This window comes from Carettochelys insculpta, chromosome 3 (genome assembly GCF_033958435.1).
Source record: "Carettochelys insculpta isolate YL-2023 chromosome 3, ASM3395843v1, whole genome shotgun sequence".
NCBI classification, from domain to species: domain Eukaryota; kingdom Metazoa; phylum Chordata; order Testudines; family Carettochelyidae; genus Carettochelys; species Carettochelys insculpta.
The window spans coordinates 85,533,534-85,552,720 of record NC_134139.1 but is presented as its reverse complement, the minus strand read 5'-3'; the positions used below and the strand labels follow the sequence as shown (position 1 = coordinate 85,552,720).

Sequence of the window (19,187 nt, the reverse complement as noted above, 5' to 3'; positions counted from 1 at the left end):
TTGTGCAGGCTCCTTCCCCCACAGGCACCATGCAGTCGTGGTCCTTCCCACGCCCAGCCACATTTCACGACTAGCCCCAGACACAATAAAAGGATATGCCAGCCTTTCAGTGCTGACCATGGTGCCAGGCTTATGTCAATGAGGGCTCCAAAGGCAGGAAGGATTTTTGGGGGCTTGCAGCTGCCTGGGGGAAGTCTCCCCTAGCAGCTAAGACTTGCAGGGCCTGCTGGCTGCCTGGGGAGGAACACCTCAAATGGCCTTCCACAGACACCCACCACAGCAAGGAAACTGGGAGCTGCGTAAAATGTCATTAATTAATAGGTATTTTTGAACAAAACACTTGCAAAGCAAAAATAATGTATTGGATTCAATGTCACTCTGAAGCCTTAATATGCTATAACGTAGATGTATATCCTTGTAAAAAATTCACAGTGCATTGAATGAAAACTCACATTTGTTGGACTATTGATTATGATTATAATTGTGGAAGTAGAGGAGAGCAGTAATAAAATAATTGAATGTACATGCTAGGTAGAGGTTCAGCAAGTACTGCTAGACATCAGGAAGCCACCCACAAAGCTACATATCAGATGGAATGGATTAAGTTCTCTCTCTGGGGTATGGATTGTAAGCGTGCTGATGTAGTCCCTCCTCAACTACTTCCAGCTCTGAAACCAGATGGTCTTCTCCCATGGCATGACTCTAAGATTCCTGCAATGCCTCAGTCATCTCTTTCCATGGGTAAGGGACCCTGTTCTTCAGTGCATCCTCTCCCAGCTCACTGGGCCACACTTTAACCCCTCAGTTCCTGCTCTTTCCTGCTAGTCCTGGAAGGTGGTGTTCCTGGTGGCAGTGACATCAGCAAAACATGTCTTGGAGATGAGAGCTCTGAGCTCCCATATGCTGTCTTCTATAAGCACAAAGTCCAGCTGTGGCCTCATCTGGCTTTCCTACCAGAGGTTGTTTCTCCCTGCTAGTCAACAAGGATATACTCCTGCTGGTGTCCTAAAACTCAACAAGGTGGCAGAAGAGGGGTCACTCTACTCTACCTATCTGGAGAGCCATCACATTTTACCTGGAGTGGACCAGGCCTTTCTGCAGATTGACACAGCTTTGTCACTATGGCTAATAGAATGAAGGGCCTACCAGTGTCTGCACAGTGGCTTTCAAACTGAAAGTCTTGTATATTCGGACCTGCTACATATTGGCAAAGGTTCCTCCATCACCTGAGCCTGCTCAGTCAAGGCTCTATCTTTGTTGGTGGCCTTCCTAGCACAAGTGCCAATTGAGTAAGTTCGATAAAAACGACAGGTGCAAAAATCCTTCACTTAGGAAGAAAACACATGCACAACTACAAGAGGAGGAATAACTGGCTAGGTGGTAGTACTGCTTGGAACCATCTCCTGTGGAATGGATATGAGCAAACACTCAAAGAAAAAAAGTTGTTTTCCTAACTGGTGTTCCTCAAGTTAAGTTGTTCGTGTTGGTTCCATAGGCTGCCTTCCTTTGCCACTGCCAGAATTTTTGGCCTGAAGAAACTGAGCATGCCTGAGTAACTTAGTGTAACCAACCAGGGGCTCGGGTTCCCCAAAAACGAGGCTGCACCCAGAAGGCGAGTGCTAAATTTGGCTTCTTGAAAGCGCGTGACACCCGCAACTGGAGCCCCAGAGATGCCGCAGTCACCAGTGGGGGAAAACCCGACGCGTCAGAGCTTCTCTCGGGGAGAGACTCCGTAACAGGCCTCCTAACACTAGCTGATAAAGCTGAACTCATTAACATAAGATTGCCTAAAATTGCCTATGCATTCCTTATCACTATTTCTTGCAGCCTACTGCCAGCGTAGCCTTGAAGTCTTGGGAAGTGCGCCTTGTTCTGCAGTAGTTCCCATGACAGTTATTTTGTAGCTTTTCACCTTGCACAGACTGGTCTGTTCAGATTCTCCTGAGGATTCACAGAAGGGTCGGACTGCACTCTCAACCGTTACAATGTTTTCTCGCACCCTACACTTAGAGCCTTTTGTTTTTTATTCCTGCTTTTAACTTAGCATAACTATCTTCTTCTTTTATATTATAGATGTCATAAGCAGTTAAAATACAAAGTAGCTGCAGAAAGAATGAATTAGTTACCAGATTGGCAAATCTTAGTGACAAAATACATAGAGGGAGTTTAAGCAAGTCCATTATGTTGTCTGAGCAGACTAAGGATGGTGGACATGTGTACTCAAAACTGAGTGAGAGCAAAATAAGTTATAAAATTGGGTGAAATTTAGGATCCTGTAACTTCTGTCAATTTAGAAGCATGGAGTAAAATTGCACCAGCCAGTTTATATAACTCTTAATGTGGCTTGATGTAGCAAATAAAATAGTTTGGTTGTAATTAATTTTTCTAATACTGTTGTTCCACAAGGTTATGTTACAGAAAACTACTGCTCAATACAGTGATTTGCATCTTCCATAAATAATTTATCAAAACTTGTCCAAAAATTATTTTGAGTGAATTTGTCTTAAAATGTAGTTTTACCGAGCATTCTTTTTGTTCAAATGTTTTTTTGTCCACATGGTTATTGTGGTTGCTCTGTCAACAAATATATTGGACTCAGCAATAATGTCCAAATTTCTTATTATAAAACTAATACTGAAAGATCTGAATTCTCCATACCAAAGTGGTATTTGCCTTGCTAGCCTGGCTGATTGCTCAGCAGAACTACATGAACAACAGTCAAGCCTTTGTTAGCTGAAATTCGTTTAAGGCAGCTGGAACTCTTTATTCTGACTCCTTTGCGACCCACGCTTAACTATTCTCTTGTCCCACGTTTGTCTTTCCTCTTCCTGCTATCTCTTAAAGTTAAAATAATTTAAAAATCTATATTGATAACCCTAAGCCATCTTCCACGTCAAAGCCTTCAGTGAAACTTAGTTTCAAGCTGTTCAGTCTTCACTTCCCTTATATGGCAGACCAGTAAGAGGCAATTTACTGTTTGTCGAGGACTGGTATACTTTAAGTAAAGATGTGGTTGAAGTGGGAGCAGATTTGTTTCCCAAATCAGAGAGGATGGGGGAATTGCAGTTCTAAACTACTGCTTCCTGCTCACCTCCCACCTCTATCATCTTTGCTATCCAATGTAAATCTACTCTGTGTGTGCTGCTCCGACTCCCCCCCCGCACTCCCCCCCACAACCTAACCAGCTCCAGGCTTAACCCCCTGTTCCCCCCCCCCCATGGCCCCAACCCACTGCGAGGCTTAACCTTCCCCAGCTGCTCCCCCGTCCCCCCAACCCCACGACCTACCTTTCAAAAGGAGCTCCAGGTTGCTTCCTTGACCGCAGGCCATGCATTCCATGGGGAGAAGAGCTGCGCCCCCCCCCCCCCCCGACTTACACAAAATTCAAGTTGTGAATGGGAATACAAACCTTGTATAACTCGAGGGACTGTTGTAAGGCTGCTGCTACGCTATCACTCTACCGTCGGAGGTGTCACGGTAATGAGGCAATTTGAAGCAGGCTAATGAGGCACTAAGGTGCATATGCAGTCCCTCATTAGCATAATGGTGGCTGTGCAAACAGACTTGGAATTGCAGAATGACAGTGAAGATGGGGGCAGCTTTGAAATAAGCGCCCTACTTCGGCAGTCCCTTACTCCCACAGAACTAGATCGGAGTAAGGGAATGTCCAAGTGGGGTGCTTATTTTGAAGATGCCCACATCTACACCGTCAACCTGCAATTCGAAGTTTGCACTTTGAAATTTGCGCAGCTCCCATTATGCTAATGAGGTGCTGAATATGCATGTTAGCGCCTCATTAGCTTGCTTCGAATTGCCTCATTACCGTGGCACTCAGAGGGGAGAGTGGTAGTGTAGCTGCAGCTTAATTATTTTACAAAGAGAGAGACTATATTGCAGAGCTCCCTTCTCTTCCATAACTTTATTTTTAAACAGCTTATATAAAGGAAAGGGAATCCATACTCTAATAGCAGTAAACTACACCAAAGTGCTTGCTTGTAGGCTATTTGTATGCCTGTCCTATGCTTGAAATGGCAATTTGTGCCACTTGCCCAGTAATATACATACTTTCATCTCTTATTGATATATTGCTGTCTGATTGTGATACTACAGGGGTATGACTGGGTAATCTAGAAGGTGGTTATGGACAGTGTATTCTGTATTCCACTACAGTAGATATTGAGTTAAATATAAAAGATAATGAGTTTTGAATATTACCTAAGACACTTGTGTTTTATATGTTGCCTTTTAAATCGTAGTGATCTAGCAGAAATATAATTGTAGTATACCTAGTAGTTAGTGTTTTCAGTATTTAATTTTGTGGTTATTATCATTAAATTTGTTGGAAAATACCAAGTAAGAAATGCAGACCACCTCATCTGCATGTAAGAGAATAATTTTTCTCTAGTTTTGTTATCTATTTTAAAGTTGTAGATCATCTGTGTACATCTAGGAAGTCTTGTACTTTCCACTGCTGATGGGTTGGAACTTCCATAAAGAACATGTGCTGTTGCACCTCATTTGAGCTCTACTCTGTTTAGAGGCATTGCATCAGATCAGTCTCGATTCTTAGAGAAATTTAGTGATAGAATCTGTATCTTTCTGCATTTTATTTATTTACACTGTGTATATAACTTATTGGTCTTAGAGAAGTGATTTCAGGTTGCACACAAGTTGCCTTTGCAGAAACATCAGTTCATTTACCACACCCCTGCATGACACCTTTCCTTGTCATTTCCCTTGTGCAGCCACCTTTTTGATAATACACTAAGGGCTCCGGATGTTATCTCAGCTATTCCTTATGAATTATCCTCACACTTGCAGTGGAGCCCTCATCATCTTGGCATTTATGAACATCTAGTGCAAATGTTAAAGTGAACAATAGATGAGTACTCTGACCTCTGCTGGTTTAACATTGATCATGATTTTTCCTAGTAACATTTTAAAAACGTGGTTCAGGTTGTGTCCTGTTAAGGAACTGTTTGTTTCCATTCTTCATAAAAGAATATTTAACTTATCCTTGTTTAGGATAATCTTCTAAAAGTGGAATCTGAATTGTGTAAATGGTAATTGTATTCTGAGGTGAAAGCCAAGGAACATGGATTCTTTTGTAGCATATTATGTGACGGCAGATAGCGCTTATGACTCTTCTGAGCTTTTGGTGTCAGACTATACCTGTGTAGACGGGTTATTTTTCTCTTCCTTCAGCTTCTGTAATTCATATACATAATGTACCATTCAGTATTATTTAGATGTTTAACATGTTTGTGAAAGTAGAGGTGAAAAGGCACACTTCCCAAAAATCTCAGTAGCTGATCCAATACGTTAGGCAAATTATTTTATTGATGCATTTTGTATTCAAGTTTTGTCTTCCCATAGAAATGTATGACTGTTAATTAACAGCTGAACACTTATTTACCTCTTTTACAGTTGATTTTTTTTTTAAAAGGGGGTCATGGCTTTTGAATCTTCGACTGCATATCTTAGAACAGGGTGTGCAGAGTGGAGGTTGCACCTGCCGAGGGGGACACGATATTTTGTAATGAGGGCACAACACGATTGGCTCCCCCGCTCCCAGCTTCTGCTGCCCCCCCCAGTGCTCTACTTCCTGTTCTGCAGCTTCTGCTGCTGCCATTGTCAGGGGACACTCTCTCTCTCTCTCTCTGCTGGACCAATCAAAATGTTCTGAGGCCCTGAGTCAAGTGGTGGGGCCAAGTTGGCAAGTTTCCGGCTTGGAAAGGTGGCTGTTTTGGTCCCCGCAGCCTGTACATGGTGATACCTGGGAGTCCCCTGAGATGCCAGTGAGGAGATAGTGCTGCTTGTGGGGATGCAGGACTGTCTTTAGCCTGGTGTCACTGCCACTTGTCAACACAGCGCAGCTGAGAGTCCTCTTGAGTGCCCCACATTCATCTCGCATCCCTTTCTGTGATCCTTCCACAGGTTGTGGGTCAGGATGGTTAATTGCAGGGCAGAGCAGTGGTGCCCAGTGTAAAAACTTAGCTCACCCCATCTTAGAATATAGGATTTGAAGGAACATTGACAAATCAACAAATCCAGTCCCAAGCACTGAGTCAGACCATCACTGACAGGATCAAAAGAAAAAGCAGTCAAGTAGCACTTTAAAGACTAGCAAAATAATTTATTAGGCGAGCTTTCGTGGGACAGACCCACTTGTTCAGACTATAGCCAGACCAGAACAGACTCAATATTTAAGGCACAGAGAACCAAAAACAGTAAGCAAGGAGGACAAATCAGAAAAAGATAATCAAGGTGAGCAAATCAGAGAGTGGAGGGGTGGCAGGGAAAGTCAAGAATTAGATTGAGCCAAGTATGCAGACGAGCCCCTATAGTGACTCGGAACTTTTTACCAAAAGGGCACGAGACTGGACTCAGCCTCCCAATGAGATGTTTGCTTCCAGGAGTTCAGCGAACATGATTCACAGAGCGATGCTCTCCTTAATTTGTGGTGGGATTGTCTCTATTATGCCTTTCCCCTTGTTCATCTTTTCAAATCCTATGCCAGATGTTCTTCAACCAGGCCATAGTCCTGATTCTGGCACTTCTGGTATCCAGATCTGCAAGGACTTCCCCCCCCCCATCCCTCACTCCATCTTCCCAACCTGCCAGACCTGCACACTCAGGACTGATGTAGAGTCTGCTACCCCAGTTCACTCCCACTTCACAAACAGTCTGATTTTTTAGATGGGGTTTGCCCATAGGAGTCCTGCTTGACTCCAGTGTGGAACATACTTTCACATAGCAGGCAAGACTCCTTAAGGGTGTGCCACACAGTAGAATGGAAGCATTTTAGCTCCTGGGTGCAAGGTAGCTGTCTACTCCTTAGGGACGTCTCCATCCCCATTGTCCTGGACCACTGCTTAGAATTTGAGACTTCAGTCCTTGCCCTTAGCTCAGTCCTTGTGCACTTAGTAGCAGATAGTGCCTTCCTCCTCCTGGTGGATGTTATATTTTGTCTTTACTCATTGCACCAACCCCCAATTTCTGAAAGGGGTCAGGAACAATTGCCTGCTAGTCCTTAAACTGCTCCCGTGCTTCCAGAGCCATGATCTTGGGCTCATTATACCTCTATTTGAGACCCTGGTTGCTTGTGCTCTTTCACACTTATCCAATAAGGTCATTGTCCTTATGGCCATCGCTTCCGCTAGGTGAGTCAGCAAAATGGCAGCCATAATGGCTGACCCAAAAAATAAAGGCTTCCATAGAAATGTCATCATATGCCTTTCATCCAAAGTGGGTCTTGAATGTGGTCTGAGTTGCATTTCAACCAATCCATCCACCTCCCAGTCTTCAACCCTAAATCGGGTACCCTTCTAGTAGACAGAGCCCCATATTCCTTGGGTATCCACCATGACAGAACCCATGCCACTTCCATGTTTCTACACATCTTTTCATAGTCTTTGTGGAGCAGTCATAGAATCATAGAAGAGTAGGACTGGAAGGGATCTCGAGAGGCCGTCGAGTCCAGCCCCCTGCCCTCATGGCAGGATCAAGCACTTTCTAGACCATCCCTGAAAGCCATCTATCTAACCTCTTCTTAAAAATCTCCAGTGATGGAGACTCTACCACCTCCCTTGGCAATTTATTCCAGTGTTTGATCACCCTGACGGTTAGGAACTTTTTCCTAATGTCCAACCTGAACCTCCCCCTGCTGCAATTTAAGTCCATTGCCTCTTTTCTATCCTCAGAGGCAAGGAAGAACAAGTTCCCTCCCTCTGCCTTATGACACCCTTTTAGATACCTGAAAACTATCATCATGTCCCCCCTCAATCTTCTCTTTTCCAAACTAAACAAGCCCAGTTCTTTCAGCCTTTCTCCACAGGTCATGTTCTCTAGACCTTTGATCATTCTCGCTGCTCCCCTCTGGACCCTCTCCAATTTCTCCACATGCTTCCTGAACTGTGGTACCCAGAACTGGACACAATACTCCAGCTGAGGCCTAACCCGCGCAGAGTAGAGCGGGAGAATGACTTCTCGTGTCTTGTTCACAACACACCTGTTAATGCATCCTAGAATCATGTTTGCTTTTTTCGCAACAGCATCACACTGTTGACTCATATTTCGCGTGTGATCCACTATAACCCCTAGATCCCTTTCTGCTGTACTCATTCCCAGGCAGTCCTTTCCCATTCTGTATGTGTGACACTGATTGTTCCTTCCTAAGTGGAGCACTTTGCATTTGTCCTTATTAAACTTCATCCTGTTTACCTCAGCCCATTTCTCCAGTTTATCCAGATCCTTTTGAATTATGACCCTATCCTTCAAAGAAGTTGCAACCCCTACCAGCTTGGTATCATCTGCAAACTTAATAAGTGTACTTTCTATGTCAGTATCTAAATCATTAATGAAGATATTGAACAGAACTGGTCCTACAACAGACCCCTGTGGAACTCCACTAGTTATACTTTTCCAGCAGGATTGAAAACCATTAATAACTACTCTCTGGGTACGGTTATCCAGCCAGTTGTTCACCCACCTTATAGTAGCCCCATCTAAGTTGTATTTGCGTAGTTTATTGATAAGTATATTATGTGAGACCGTGTCAAATGCTTTACTGAAGTCTAGGTATACCACATCGTCCGCTTCTCCCTTATCCACAAGGCTCATTATTCTATCAAAGAAAGCTATTAGATTGGTTTGACATGATCTGTTTTTAACAAAACCATTCTGGCTGTTCCCTATCACCTTGCCACCTTCCAAATGCTTGCAGATGATTTCTTTAATGACCTGCTCCATTATTTTTCCTGGCACAGAAGTTGAGCTGACTGGCCTGTAGTTTCCCAGGTTATTCTTGTTCCCCTTTTTATAAATGGGTACTATATTTGCCCTTTTTGCAGTCTTCTGGAATCTCTCCCGTCTCCCACGATTTTCCAAAAATGATTGCTAATGGCTCAGATACCTCTTCTATCAGCTCCTTGAGGATTCTAGGATGCATTTCATCAGGCCCTGGTGATTTGCAGACATCTAATTTTTCTAAGTAAAATTTAATTTGTTCTTTTCTTATTTCAACTTCTAAACCTACCCCTTTTTCACTAGCATTTTCTATGTCAGGCATTCCTTCAGCTTTCTCAGTGAAGACCGAAGCAAAGAAATCATTAAACATCTCTGCCATTTCCAAATTCCCTGTCACTGTTTCTCCCTCCTCACTGACCAATGGCGCTACCCTCTCCTTGGTCTTCCTCTTGTTACCAATGTATTTGTAAAAAGCCTTCTTGTTTACCTTTATGCTTGTAGCTAGTTTGTAGCTAGTTTGGCCAAACCCTCCCTTTACTGCACATATTCAAGTGGGTCTCTGCATGTATCAGAATTTGTTAGCCAATACTCAGTCACCCAACAGAATTACAGCCCACTTCAGGAGGGCAAAAGAAACTGCTTCCATCTCCCTGGCATGACATCTTCTGAGCAGCAACCTGGCACTTCTGATACGTACAGAGTATGTACATATCTTCACTGTCCGCAGTGAGCACTCATGACCTGCATAAGCCCATATCTGTTGCATCCTCACACCCAGCTCTAGCTGATCACTGCTTGATACTTGCCTGCATTTGTAATACACATGGTACCATCACTTGATCATGAAGAGGAGGTTACTACCTGTAACTGGAGATTGTTTGAGATGTGTGGTCCTTATTTGTATTCCATGATCCATCCACTCTACTCCAGACTGGACTAACCAGTAGTAACACAGTGAGTGAAATAATGTTGCCCTGCATAGTATCTTAAACCTTGCCTAGAACAGAGGCAACATATGATGCACATGCAAACAGTGCTACTGAAATTTTCCAGCATGTGGTAATCGTGCACATCCACATTTGGAAAACAAATAGTGACCATGCATTGTGAAGAACCTCCACTTACAGGAAAGCCATCTCCTCTTACTTAACCAACCCAGTGCTTCGTCTGTTGAATGCTTAAATAGCCAGATAGAGCAGTGTCTAATTTAACAATAAAAATAAAAACACACACACACACACATCCTGCTGTTTCTCTATTCCATATGCTGAGGCGGTGGTATGTTCTAAAAGTTTCATTCCTTGAGTTCTAAAAAATACTCTTATTCATTTTGCTGTTATTTTAAACAAAAAAGATAAGCTCTAAAGAGAAATAGTAACAGGAGGGAAAGCTGTGCTAGTCTATATACAATCAAAACAAAAGCCAGTAAAGCAGCACTTTACAGACTACAAAATAATTTATTAGGTGAGCCTTTGTGGGACAGACCCACTTCTTCAGAACAGACTCAATATTTAAGGCACAGAGAAATAACTCCCTAAAGAGGAGTTATTTTAGTAGTCAACTGGAAATATTGCACAGTGGTAGTTTCCTATTTAAGACTGCCCCTCCCCCATCCCCATAACTTTTTATTGTTTGAAAATTGCAAGTAGTGTTTAGTACTGTTTTGGGTTAAAGTTGTTTTAAAAATCTGTTCAGAACAATAAATAATGCAAGGGAATTTTGGAAACTGCTGTCATCTGTTGTGAAGCACCATATGTTGTGATGGGTTTTTTGTTTGTTTTTGTTTAAACCCTAAAGACAAAAAAGATTGATCAAGGATTTTGTGGAAATACAGTACTCATTCAGTAATTTCCTTGTGCCTTTGATTGGTTTAATTTATTTATTTTTAGGAGGAACAAAACAGAGGCAAGCCAAACTGGGAACACCTGAATGAAGATTTACATGTACTAATCACTGTGGAAGATGCTCAGAATAGAGCAGAAATCAAGTTGAAGAGGGCTGTTGAAGAAGTGAAAAAGTTACTGGTACCTGCAGTAAGTAATTACATTCAGATCTTCAAAGTTTGAGCCTGGACTTCTAAAATACAAATTCCAAGTACTGTTCCAGTAATAAGAATAAAACTTTATTACAGAAAACTGCATTTTAAAAAAAAAAAATTCACAAACGTTTTGTAGTGCCCCAGTTATCTTAAAACTTAATTGGGACAGGCTGGGGTTTGTGTGTGTGTGAAATTAGCCTTTGCAATATAGAGGTTTTGTGGGGCTTTTCCCCCAGAGATGTGGATCTTTTTGTATGTGACATGATAAAGGAAAACCTGATCCTATGGAGGGAATTATAATCTATTTTAAATTTGTCGTACCCTCTTCCAGCACAAGTAAAGTGTACTGAAAGAAAATGTGATGTGCTGTTGTGTATGTCTCTTCTATGAGAAGATTGAGCTTATTAATTTTGAAGGAAAATAGTAAAATTTCGCAAAGCAATAATGCCATTTCTGATCTCTGTTCTCCCTCAAAGAACACATGCACACCTTCAAAAGGCAAGCCTGGGAACTTATATTTATAACTCTTCTAGACCCTAGAAACTATGCTTTTGGTGGAGACACTGATTTTTATGGTTCATTCTAATAAATTTTAAGGAATGAGGGAAACTGAATTTTAGAATTAACAGGCTTTGTATGTGTGAATATAGTTTATTTCATACCTTTTAATCTTTAAATCCTGATGTGTATTCTATGTTAGTAGTTGTTCCATTATTGGAACTCAGTGCTTTTTAAAAGGATATTTGAAAGATCAAGTAGATGTTTAGCCTGGAAATGCAGAACAAGTTTGCTATAATTACAAACAATATATTTCATAGTATTGGATTTAAGATGACCAAGGTATATCATGAAGGAAAAAAGAGAGGATTTATTCCTTATTTTTAGCCAAACGTAACTCATGGGCAATGGATGCAGTTTTTGCATTCAATGATATGTTAAACTGGTAAATTTTCATCCATTGTGCTGGCTAATGTTTTTTTTAATTCTTAGTATTTCTGTCACAAAACATTTTTTTTTTCAGTTTTTAGGTGTGATAAATGCTCCCTCTAAGTTTTCACTTAAATTAGATCAATCTTCATAAAAATTTCTTTGCCTATTGACTGTTTTAAATTGTATGAATACAGTATCCTTTTACATAACTTCCTGTGCTCGTCTACTTCCAAGTCATAATACATAAAATTTTTCTTATTTTTAGTCAGCTAATTCTGTAAAAACGATCCCTGTTACAAAATGGTCAAATAATTTAATCCTGAACACAAAAATGTCATTTATCCATGTAACTAAGGCATGAGTTGGGAGGATCTCAGAGCTCAAAAGAATGTTGACACTGTAGTTATACAGCTAGTTAACCTGACCAGATTTAGCTTACATGGGTTAGCCACAGACTTTTAATTGTTTTGTAAATATACCAAAGAGTTTATCTAGGCATGCCCCCTAAGCCTTCATGCTGTCGTTTAGTATGTAATACGTTGATATCAAAAAATGCTTTTCAGCTCCTTTCCCCAATGGGTAAGGGAGCATAAACCATGAAATTTTGAAGAAATAAATTCTAGCACTGAAGGTTGTAACATTAGTCTCACGAAAAGGAAGCAAAACTCAATTGATGCTTATTATTTTATTGCATCTGCACACTGTCAGCCTGCTCTAGTGCTGCTTCTCATGGTCAGAACTTTGTCAAGTACCACTGGAATAAAATTAACAAGATTCCAATTAATTTCTCTGCGGCTATTGAAAGCCCTGTGGGCAGCCATCATGAAATTATCAAGAATGCTGTGAACTTCATGCGGCAGTTTGCAAGAACTGAGCTGGAATTAGATAAGGAAGCTCAGACACCCAGAAAGTACATGTGTGATGGGGAGGGCAGGAGTGTAAAATAGCTAAGAGAGGTTTAGTGTAGTAGGGACCTGTCTGCATAAAGCAGCTATTAGAGTTCTGGAGGTGTTGGAGGAGACAGTTATAGGGGAGTGGAACTTCACATTTGTCAATTTGCAAGTGAGAGAATTATACCCCCCTCGCCCTACCAAAAATATTTTTTAGAAGAAGGAAGTTGTTCCCTGACGCTCTGTATACAACACAAATTATAGCAGTCTTTTTTTCCAACAATTGGCAGTGACCTTGTAACTAGATCACTGCTGTTGGACCTTGCTGGTATGACTCTCAATTTTCTGCAGGCCAGAGAGCGGCAACCCACATCCCGTGGGCCACGTCCATCCCACTGGACTCTTTAATCCATTCCCCTGAGCTCCTGCCAGGGGAAGCCAGCACAGCAAGCAGGGTCAGCTGGCCCCCAATCTCTCCCCTTCAGGTTCAGCTCAGTCACCAATGCCACAGGCCCATGCTCTGGGCAGTGCTGTTACAGATAGCAGGGCAGCCAGCTGCAGTGCCGCCAGCTCTGGTAATTAGGACAGCACAGTCAGAGGAGGGAGTTGATAGGGTTGGACAGAAGGTGGGATGCCCAGAGGGGGCTCATAGAAGTGGGGATTGCATAAGGTATGGGGGCCATGCCCAGCTGTTTGGGGAGGCCTTCCCAACCTGGCTCTTCATATAGGTTCCCTAACCAATGTGACCTGAGGCCAAAAAGTTTGCCCTTCCATGCTTTAGGTTAGGGGGTTGGTTTAGTCCAAGAGTTCTTCACCTGTTTAAGAAGTTCCTAGTGAGACTCTAGTGAGGTTTATTTCTTATAACTTCCAGTATGTATGTTTGTAGAGTTCATGCATTTTGGTGAATTCTCAAAATACTTTTCATACTTGTTAATCTATCTGTCTTTGACCAGTGCAATACCTGAATGACATGCTTATGTCAAAGGTGGAATGGAAGCTTTGCTGCTGGAATTTCCTTGTTTTCTCCACTTTTTTGCAGTAACTTGAAATAGTCAAATTAAAGATTTAAGCTTGCTTGTGTGTGTCTTAGATCTCAGTATGGCGATTTCCATTCGTGAAATCTTAACTTTGTCATCTTCAGCTCTCTACAGACCATATCAGTCAAGAGAGACTTAGAAGAGACTTGTGCTTTGGCTAAGAGAGAGACAAGAGAGACTTGTGCTTTGGCTAAAACTAAAAGCGTAGTTATGGAGACATCAATAAAAGACTTGAAAGACACAAAACACTTCTGCATTTTAGAAGTTTGCATAGAAATAACCATGTAGAGATCTGGCACAAAGAAAATAGACTTAAACATGACCAGAGGTGAAGCAGAATTCATTTAGGTTTTTAATTTTTTTTGCCCTACAGTCTTTCCAAGATGGAGCTTACTTATGATCCACCAGTCTAAAGAACATGTACCTTAATATCTTCACTTGCCTAGCTTAGTGATACTCAACCAGGAGTATGTGTATCTCTAGGGGTAACCAGAGGTCTTCCAGGTGGTATATCAACTCATCTAGATATTTGGTTGGTTTTACAACAAGCTGCATATAAAGTCAATACAAAATACAGTTTTACACAAGCTGACTTGTTTATATTGTGCTATATACTGTGCACTGACACATAAATACAGTATTTATAATCCAATTTAATTATATGGTGAAAATGAGCAATTTTCACTGATTGTGTGCTGTAACACTTCTGGATTTTTGTCTGATTTTTTTCTAAGCAAGTAGATTTTAAGTGAAGTGAGACTTGGGTTACACAAGAAAAATCAGACTCCTGAAACAAGCAATAGCCAAGAAAAGTTAAGAACCACTGGCTGAGTTCATTGACACTTCCTCCATGTTGTTCTTGACGATTCTCATTTTCAAATAATGGAGTCATAGAATACTGGAACTGGGAAGTACCTTGAAAGGGCATCAGGTTCAGGCCCATCCACTCATGGTAGGTCCAGGCGCCATCTAGATGTTTTCACCTTCACAGATGTTTGTCTAACTTGCTTTTAAAGATCTCCAATGATGGAGCTTTCACAGCATCCCCTGGGAATTTGTTCAAGTTCTTTACCGCCCTGACAATTAGGAAGATTTTCCGTAATGTCCAACCTAAACCTCCCTTGCTACAATTTAAGCCCATTGCTTCTTGTTCCATCATCAGATGTTAAGAAGAATAATTTTTCTTCAAGTGTTTGCTCATGTGCATTCCAAGTCTGTGTATGTGCATGCATGCATGGTAACGGGAAGATTTTTTCCCCTAGCAGCTAGCCATAGAAAATTGGCAGGCTAGTGCTTGGAACAGGACCACGATTAATTATTGCCTGGGCCTAGGAACCTCAGCTTGAATTGTCTAATTGAGAGTGGTTTGAAGCTTAGATTGAGAGCTGCTTCTGAGTTTTTCTGTAGCGCTTGTCTTGGGTTCCAGGTCGTTAAAAATTGCTAAATTACTTCAGGAAAAAGAAGCAAGTTGGGATGTAATACTTCTAATTTTTTAAAAAAAGTGTTTATGTTCTGCACACTGTATTTGCCATTCCCTTTGAGAAATCTGACAGATTTAATGAGTGCCATGTTTTCTAGGTTAAATGTGGTTTAAGTTGGCACAGGTCTCTAAATGTTTCTCAACTGTATCCATCAGGGATGTTTTTCCTGTAGCCATGGCAGCCTCCAAAGCAAAGATGGGGAAGGGGGCAAAGCATTGGTTCCTCCCTATAGCATTTGAGGGGATCCAGGGACAGACTTAAACACCCCCTCCTTCCTGCCCCCTAAGAGACTTGGTGCTTTTGTGCCAGGCTCTGGCTCTGGGCTTCAGCCCAAATCACCGAGGCTTCCACAGTACAACTTGAACGTCTCTATTCTTCTTCGAGTGTCCCCATGGGTGCTCCACATTAGGTATCAGGCTCGCCCGGCGCTGCAGATCGGATCTTCCAAGCAGTTTCTGCCGGACCGCGCATGCACCGGTGCGCGCCGCTCCCTTGTGCGCTCCTGGCCACGTGCGCGATCCGGTCCCCGCCAGTGCCTCTTAACCGCCGTCGGCTGCAGACGGAATCCGACTCAGGTACGGCCAAGTTAGCGTATTCAATGGTTTTAACTGTTTTTTTTTAAAGTTTTCAAGTTCATAGTCTATTGTTAAGTTAGCCAGTTGTTGTTTTCAAAAAAAAAACAAGCGGGGCGGCATTCAGTCCAGTCCTAGTAACCAGCGGAGGCCAGGAGCCTAGGGCCATTAGCCCTCCTGCCGTGGCAGGCTATCGGAGAGGGGGAAAACAGCACAGAGAAGGTGCTAAGTACCCCATTAACAACTAAAAGACTCACCAACAATGTCCTCTTCAGGATTCAAGAAATGTGAGTCTTGCCGAGAGGCAATGCCAGCGTCTCATGGGCACAGTAACTGCATAAGATGCCTTGGGGAGTCCCAGGTCACGCAGAAATGCTCCTTCTGTGCAAAATTAACAGCCAGAGCAAGGAAGGACAGGGAGATGCGGCTTAAAATGCTGCTCTTGGACAAGGCCCTCCAGCCAGAAGTGCTGGAGCGGCCGCAGCAGGAGGGACCCTCCGGGGCCCATAAAAGGAAAGCTGCCTCCCTCACCCCATCAGCGCAAAAACGGAGGAAAGTCTCCCCAGCCTGATCCCTACCGGCAGCAACAGCGAGCGGGACGGGAGGAGCGCACAGCCCCCAGCCGCAGCAACAGCTGATCGGCGGCGGCACGGAGAGCCACGTGCAGGCGGCTGAGCCTCCGATAATCAAACAGCCGCCCCGCACCACAGGCAGGGCGGCAGCTAAACAAGCACCAGTACCGGCGGCACCGCAGGCAGCGGCACCAACCCCCCGGGGAACCAGCGGTGCAGAGCGCGCAGGCACGCAGCCTGCAGGCACCGGAGGACACCGCCCGTGTGGCACCGCCCATGAGCGTGCTGAGCACGGCGCGGACGGGGCCGAGATCCCCTGCACGTCAGGGGGCGGAGCCACCCCCTCAAGGGAGGGGGAAGGCTGCACACAAAACAAGGCACCGCAGCCCCTCTCCAGACAGGGCTGCAGAGTTGCTTTCTCTCAGCCCTCCACTCATGCTGCAGACTCCAACTAAAAGGCAGGGGTGCCCCCTAGCCTACCCGGAGCCCCCGTCTCCATTTTTACAACCAGCCTCGCCCTGGCTGGGACCACCTTCACCCTTCCTGGGGTTTGAGCCGCTGGAGTACTATCACAAATCGCTCTCTCCAGTGTCCCAGGTCTCTCGACGATCTCGCTCCCCCAGACGCAGAGGGTATGCACCAAGGGAGTGGTCCAGGTCACCTTCCCAAGAACAGTGCCCATGCTGCCATGGTCGCCCCTATCACAGGAGGCATAGACACCACTGGCAGTCTACCAGGGAAAGATCCCCACAGACGGTCCCCTATCCCCGAGGGCAATTGCGAACGGGGACAGAGACTCAAGTATCTCAGGGGGAACTGGTTATGGAACCCCAAGATTTTCCCTTGCAAGCTTCCAGCGAGCGGATGTACCATCCCCAACAGGAACCGGAAGGGTCCAGAGAGGCATATCCTAGTGGTTCCTTGCTCTCCTCCCCGGACGAGGCTACGGCCCCGGGGGACGTCCATCCTCCGGACGATCTCAAACAGTTCCAAGAGCTGTTTAAGAGGGTGGCCTTCACGCAAGGCATCCAGACAGCAGAGGTGCAAGAGAAACACCATAAGCTCCTCAAAAATCTGAGACCTCCGGCCTCCTCCAAAATAGCAATACCGCTTGATGAAGCAATCTTGGAGTCCGCCACTATGATATAGCAGACTCCCGCGACTATTCCGCCTGTCCACAAGAGAGCGGATAAGAAATACTTCGTGCAGGCGAAGGGCATGGAGTTCCTGTTCAGCCACCCACAACCAAATTCCTTGGTGGTGGAGTCGTCGCAACAAAGATCAAAGACATCTCAGTTCAAGACAGGGGGAACAGACAAAGATGCCAAAAAGCTAGAGCTGTTCGGCAGAAATGTCTACTCCTCCTTCACTCTACTGTTGCAAATGGCAAATTACGCAGCGCATCTAGCGAACCATAATTTCGACAATTACACTAGGTTAACCTCCCTCATGGACTCGCTTCCAGAGGACAAGAAACCGGTGCTCAAGGCCATCGTGCAAGAAGGCTACGCGGCCTCGAGGACGGGAGTTCAGATCGCCCTGGATGTTGCGGACACAGCAGCATGCTCCACAGCTACGGCAGTGGTGATGGGAAGGGAGTCCTGGCTCCAGACTTCGGGTATACCGAGGGATCTGCAGGCAAAGATAGTCGATCTTCCCTTCGACTCGCAGAAGCTGTTTGCTGAATCAACTGACTCGGTCCTTCATTCCAGTAAAGATTTAAGAGCCACACTTAGGACCCTGGGGATTTACACCCCTCCATACAGAAAGAAGAAGTACTACCCTCAACAAAGACGGTACCAGCAACAGCGTCCCCAGTACCACAGGGGTTACGAGCAAGGGCGACATCAACAGTACCAGTATAGAACTCCCAGGCGACGTTCCCAACAGAGCCGTGCGTCCTCGGGGCAGGGCCAAAGGCCACAAGTTTGACACACAGATCTAGGGCTGTGCCATCACTACCATCGCACAAGGTCATCCGAAGCGGTTATTCCACCATCGCCTCCGACCATTCTACGACCAGTGGCAAAGGATCACCACACACAAATGGGTGCCGGAGATCATAGCCACGGGGTACGCCATCCCCTTCCAGTCGCTCCCACCGCCACGACCTCCACCCAGGCCCCACCTCCAGGAGGCCTCCCACGTCGCAAGGTTCAAGCAGGAGGTAGACCATCTCATGCTCATAGGGGCAGTGGAAAGAGTGCCGGAGCAACTGCAAGGGAGAGGGTTCTACTCGAGGTACTTCCTCACGGAGAAAAAGACAGGATGCTGGAGGCCCATCTTAGATCTTCGAGGCCTCAACCGGTACCTGCGCAAGCAACGTTTTCGGATGATCACAATCGCCTCCATCCTTACGGCACTAGACGATGGAGATTGGTTCGCAGCCCTCGACTTACAAGACGCATATTTTCACATAACTATCCATCTGGCTCACAGACGATTCTTCCGGTTCATGGTAGGCAAAGAATATTTTCAATACAAGGTCCTACCGTTTGGCCTTTTCTCGGCCCCCAGAGTCTTCACCAAAACCTTGGCAGTGGTGTCAGCCTCCCTGCACAGACGAGGTATTTATATTCCCGTATCTGGACGACTGCCTACTGAAAGGGGCCTCGAAGGAAGAGGTACTACACATGATACGCGTCACAGCAGGCACGTTCTCTTTGCTCGGCCTGGTTATCAATCTGGCGAAATCAAAGATAGACCCCACACAGGACATAGAGTTCATAGGGGCACGCATAAATTCTATTACAGCGAGAGTGTATGTACCAGAGACTCGCTTTCAGGCCATCGGCTCCCTCGTGCAAGTCATCACCTTCAGCCCTACGGTGCCGGTTCTGACATGCTTACAGGTGCTGGGCCACATGGCAGCAGCGACGTTCGTAGTACAGAATGCCAGGTTACACATGCGCAGCATGC

The 19,187-nt window shown here is 44.5% G+C and overlaps 1 protein-coding gene across 7 annotated transcripts in view; it reads left to right on the top strand.

The window, feature by feature from the left end:
• QKI (QKI, KH domain containing RNA binding) overlaps positions 1–19,187 on the top strand; it is a 255,289-nt gene that overhangs the window by 172,837 nt on the left and 63,265 nt on the right. For all 7 annotated transcript variants that reach the window (XR_012645002.1, XR_012645003.1, XM_074990274.1 and 4 more), the window contains one exon: positions 10,638–10,781. Coding sequence is in view for 5 of the 7 variants with exons in the window: in XM_074990274.1 (XP_074846375.1) it covers positions 10,638–10,781 (144 nt within the window). In the remaining 2 variants the exon portion in view is untranslated. The remainder of the gene's footprint in view (positions 1–10,637; positions 10,782–19,187) is intronic.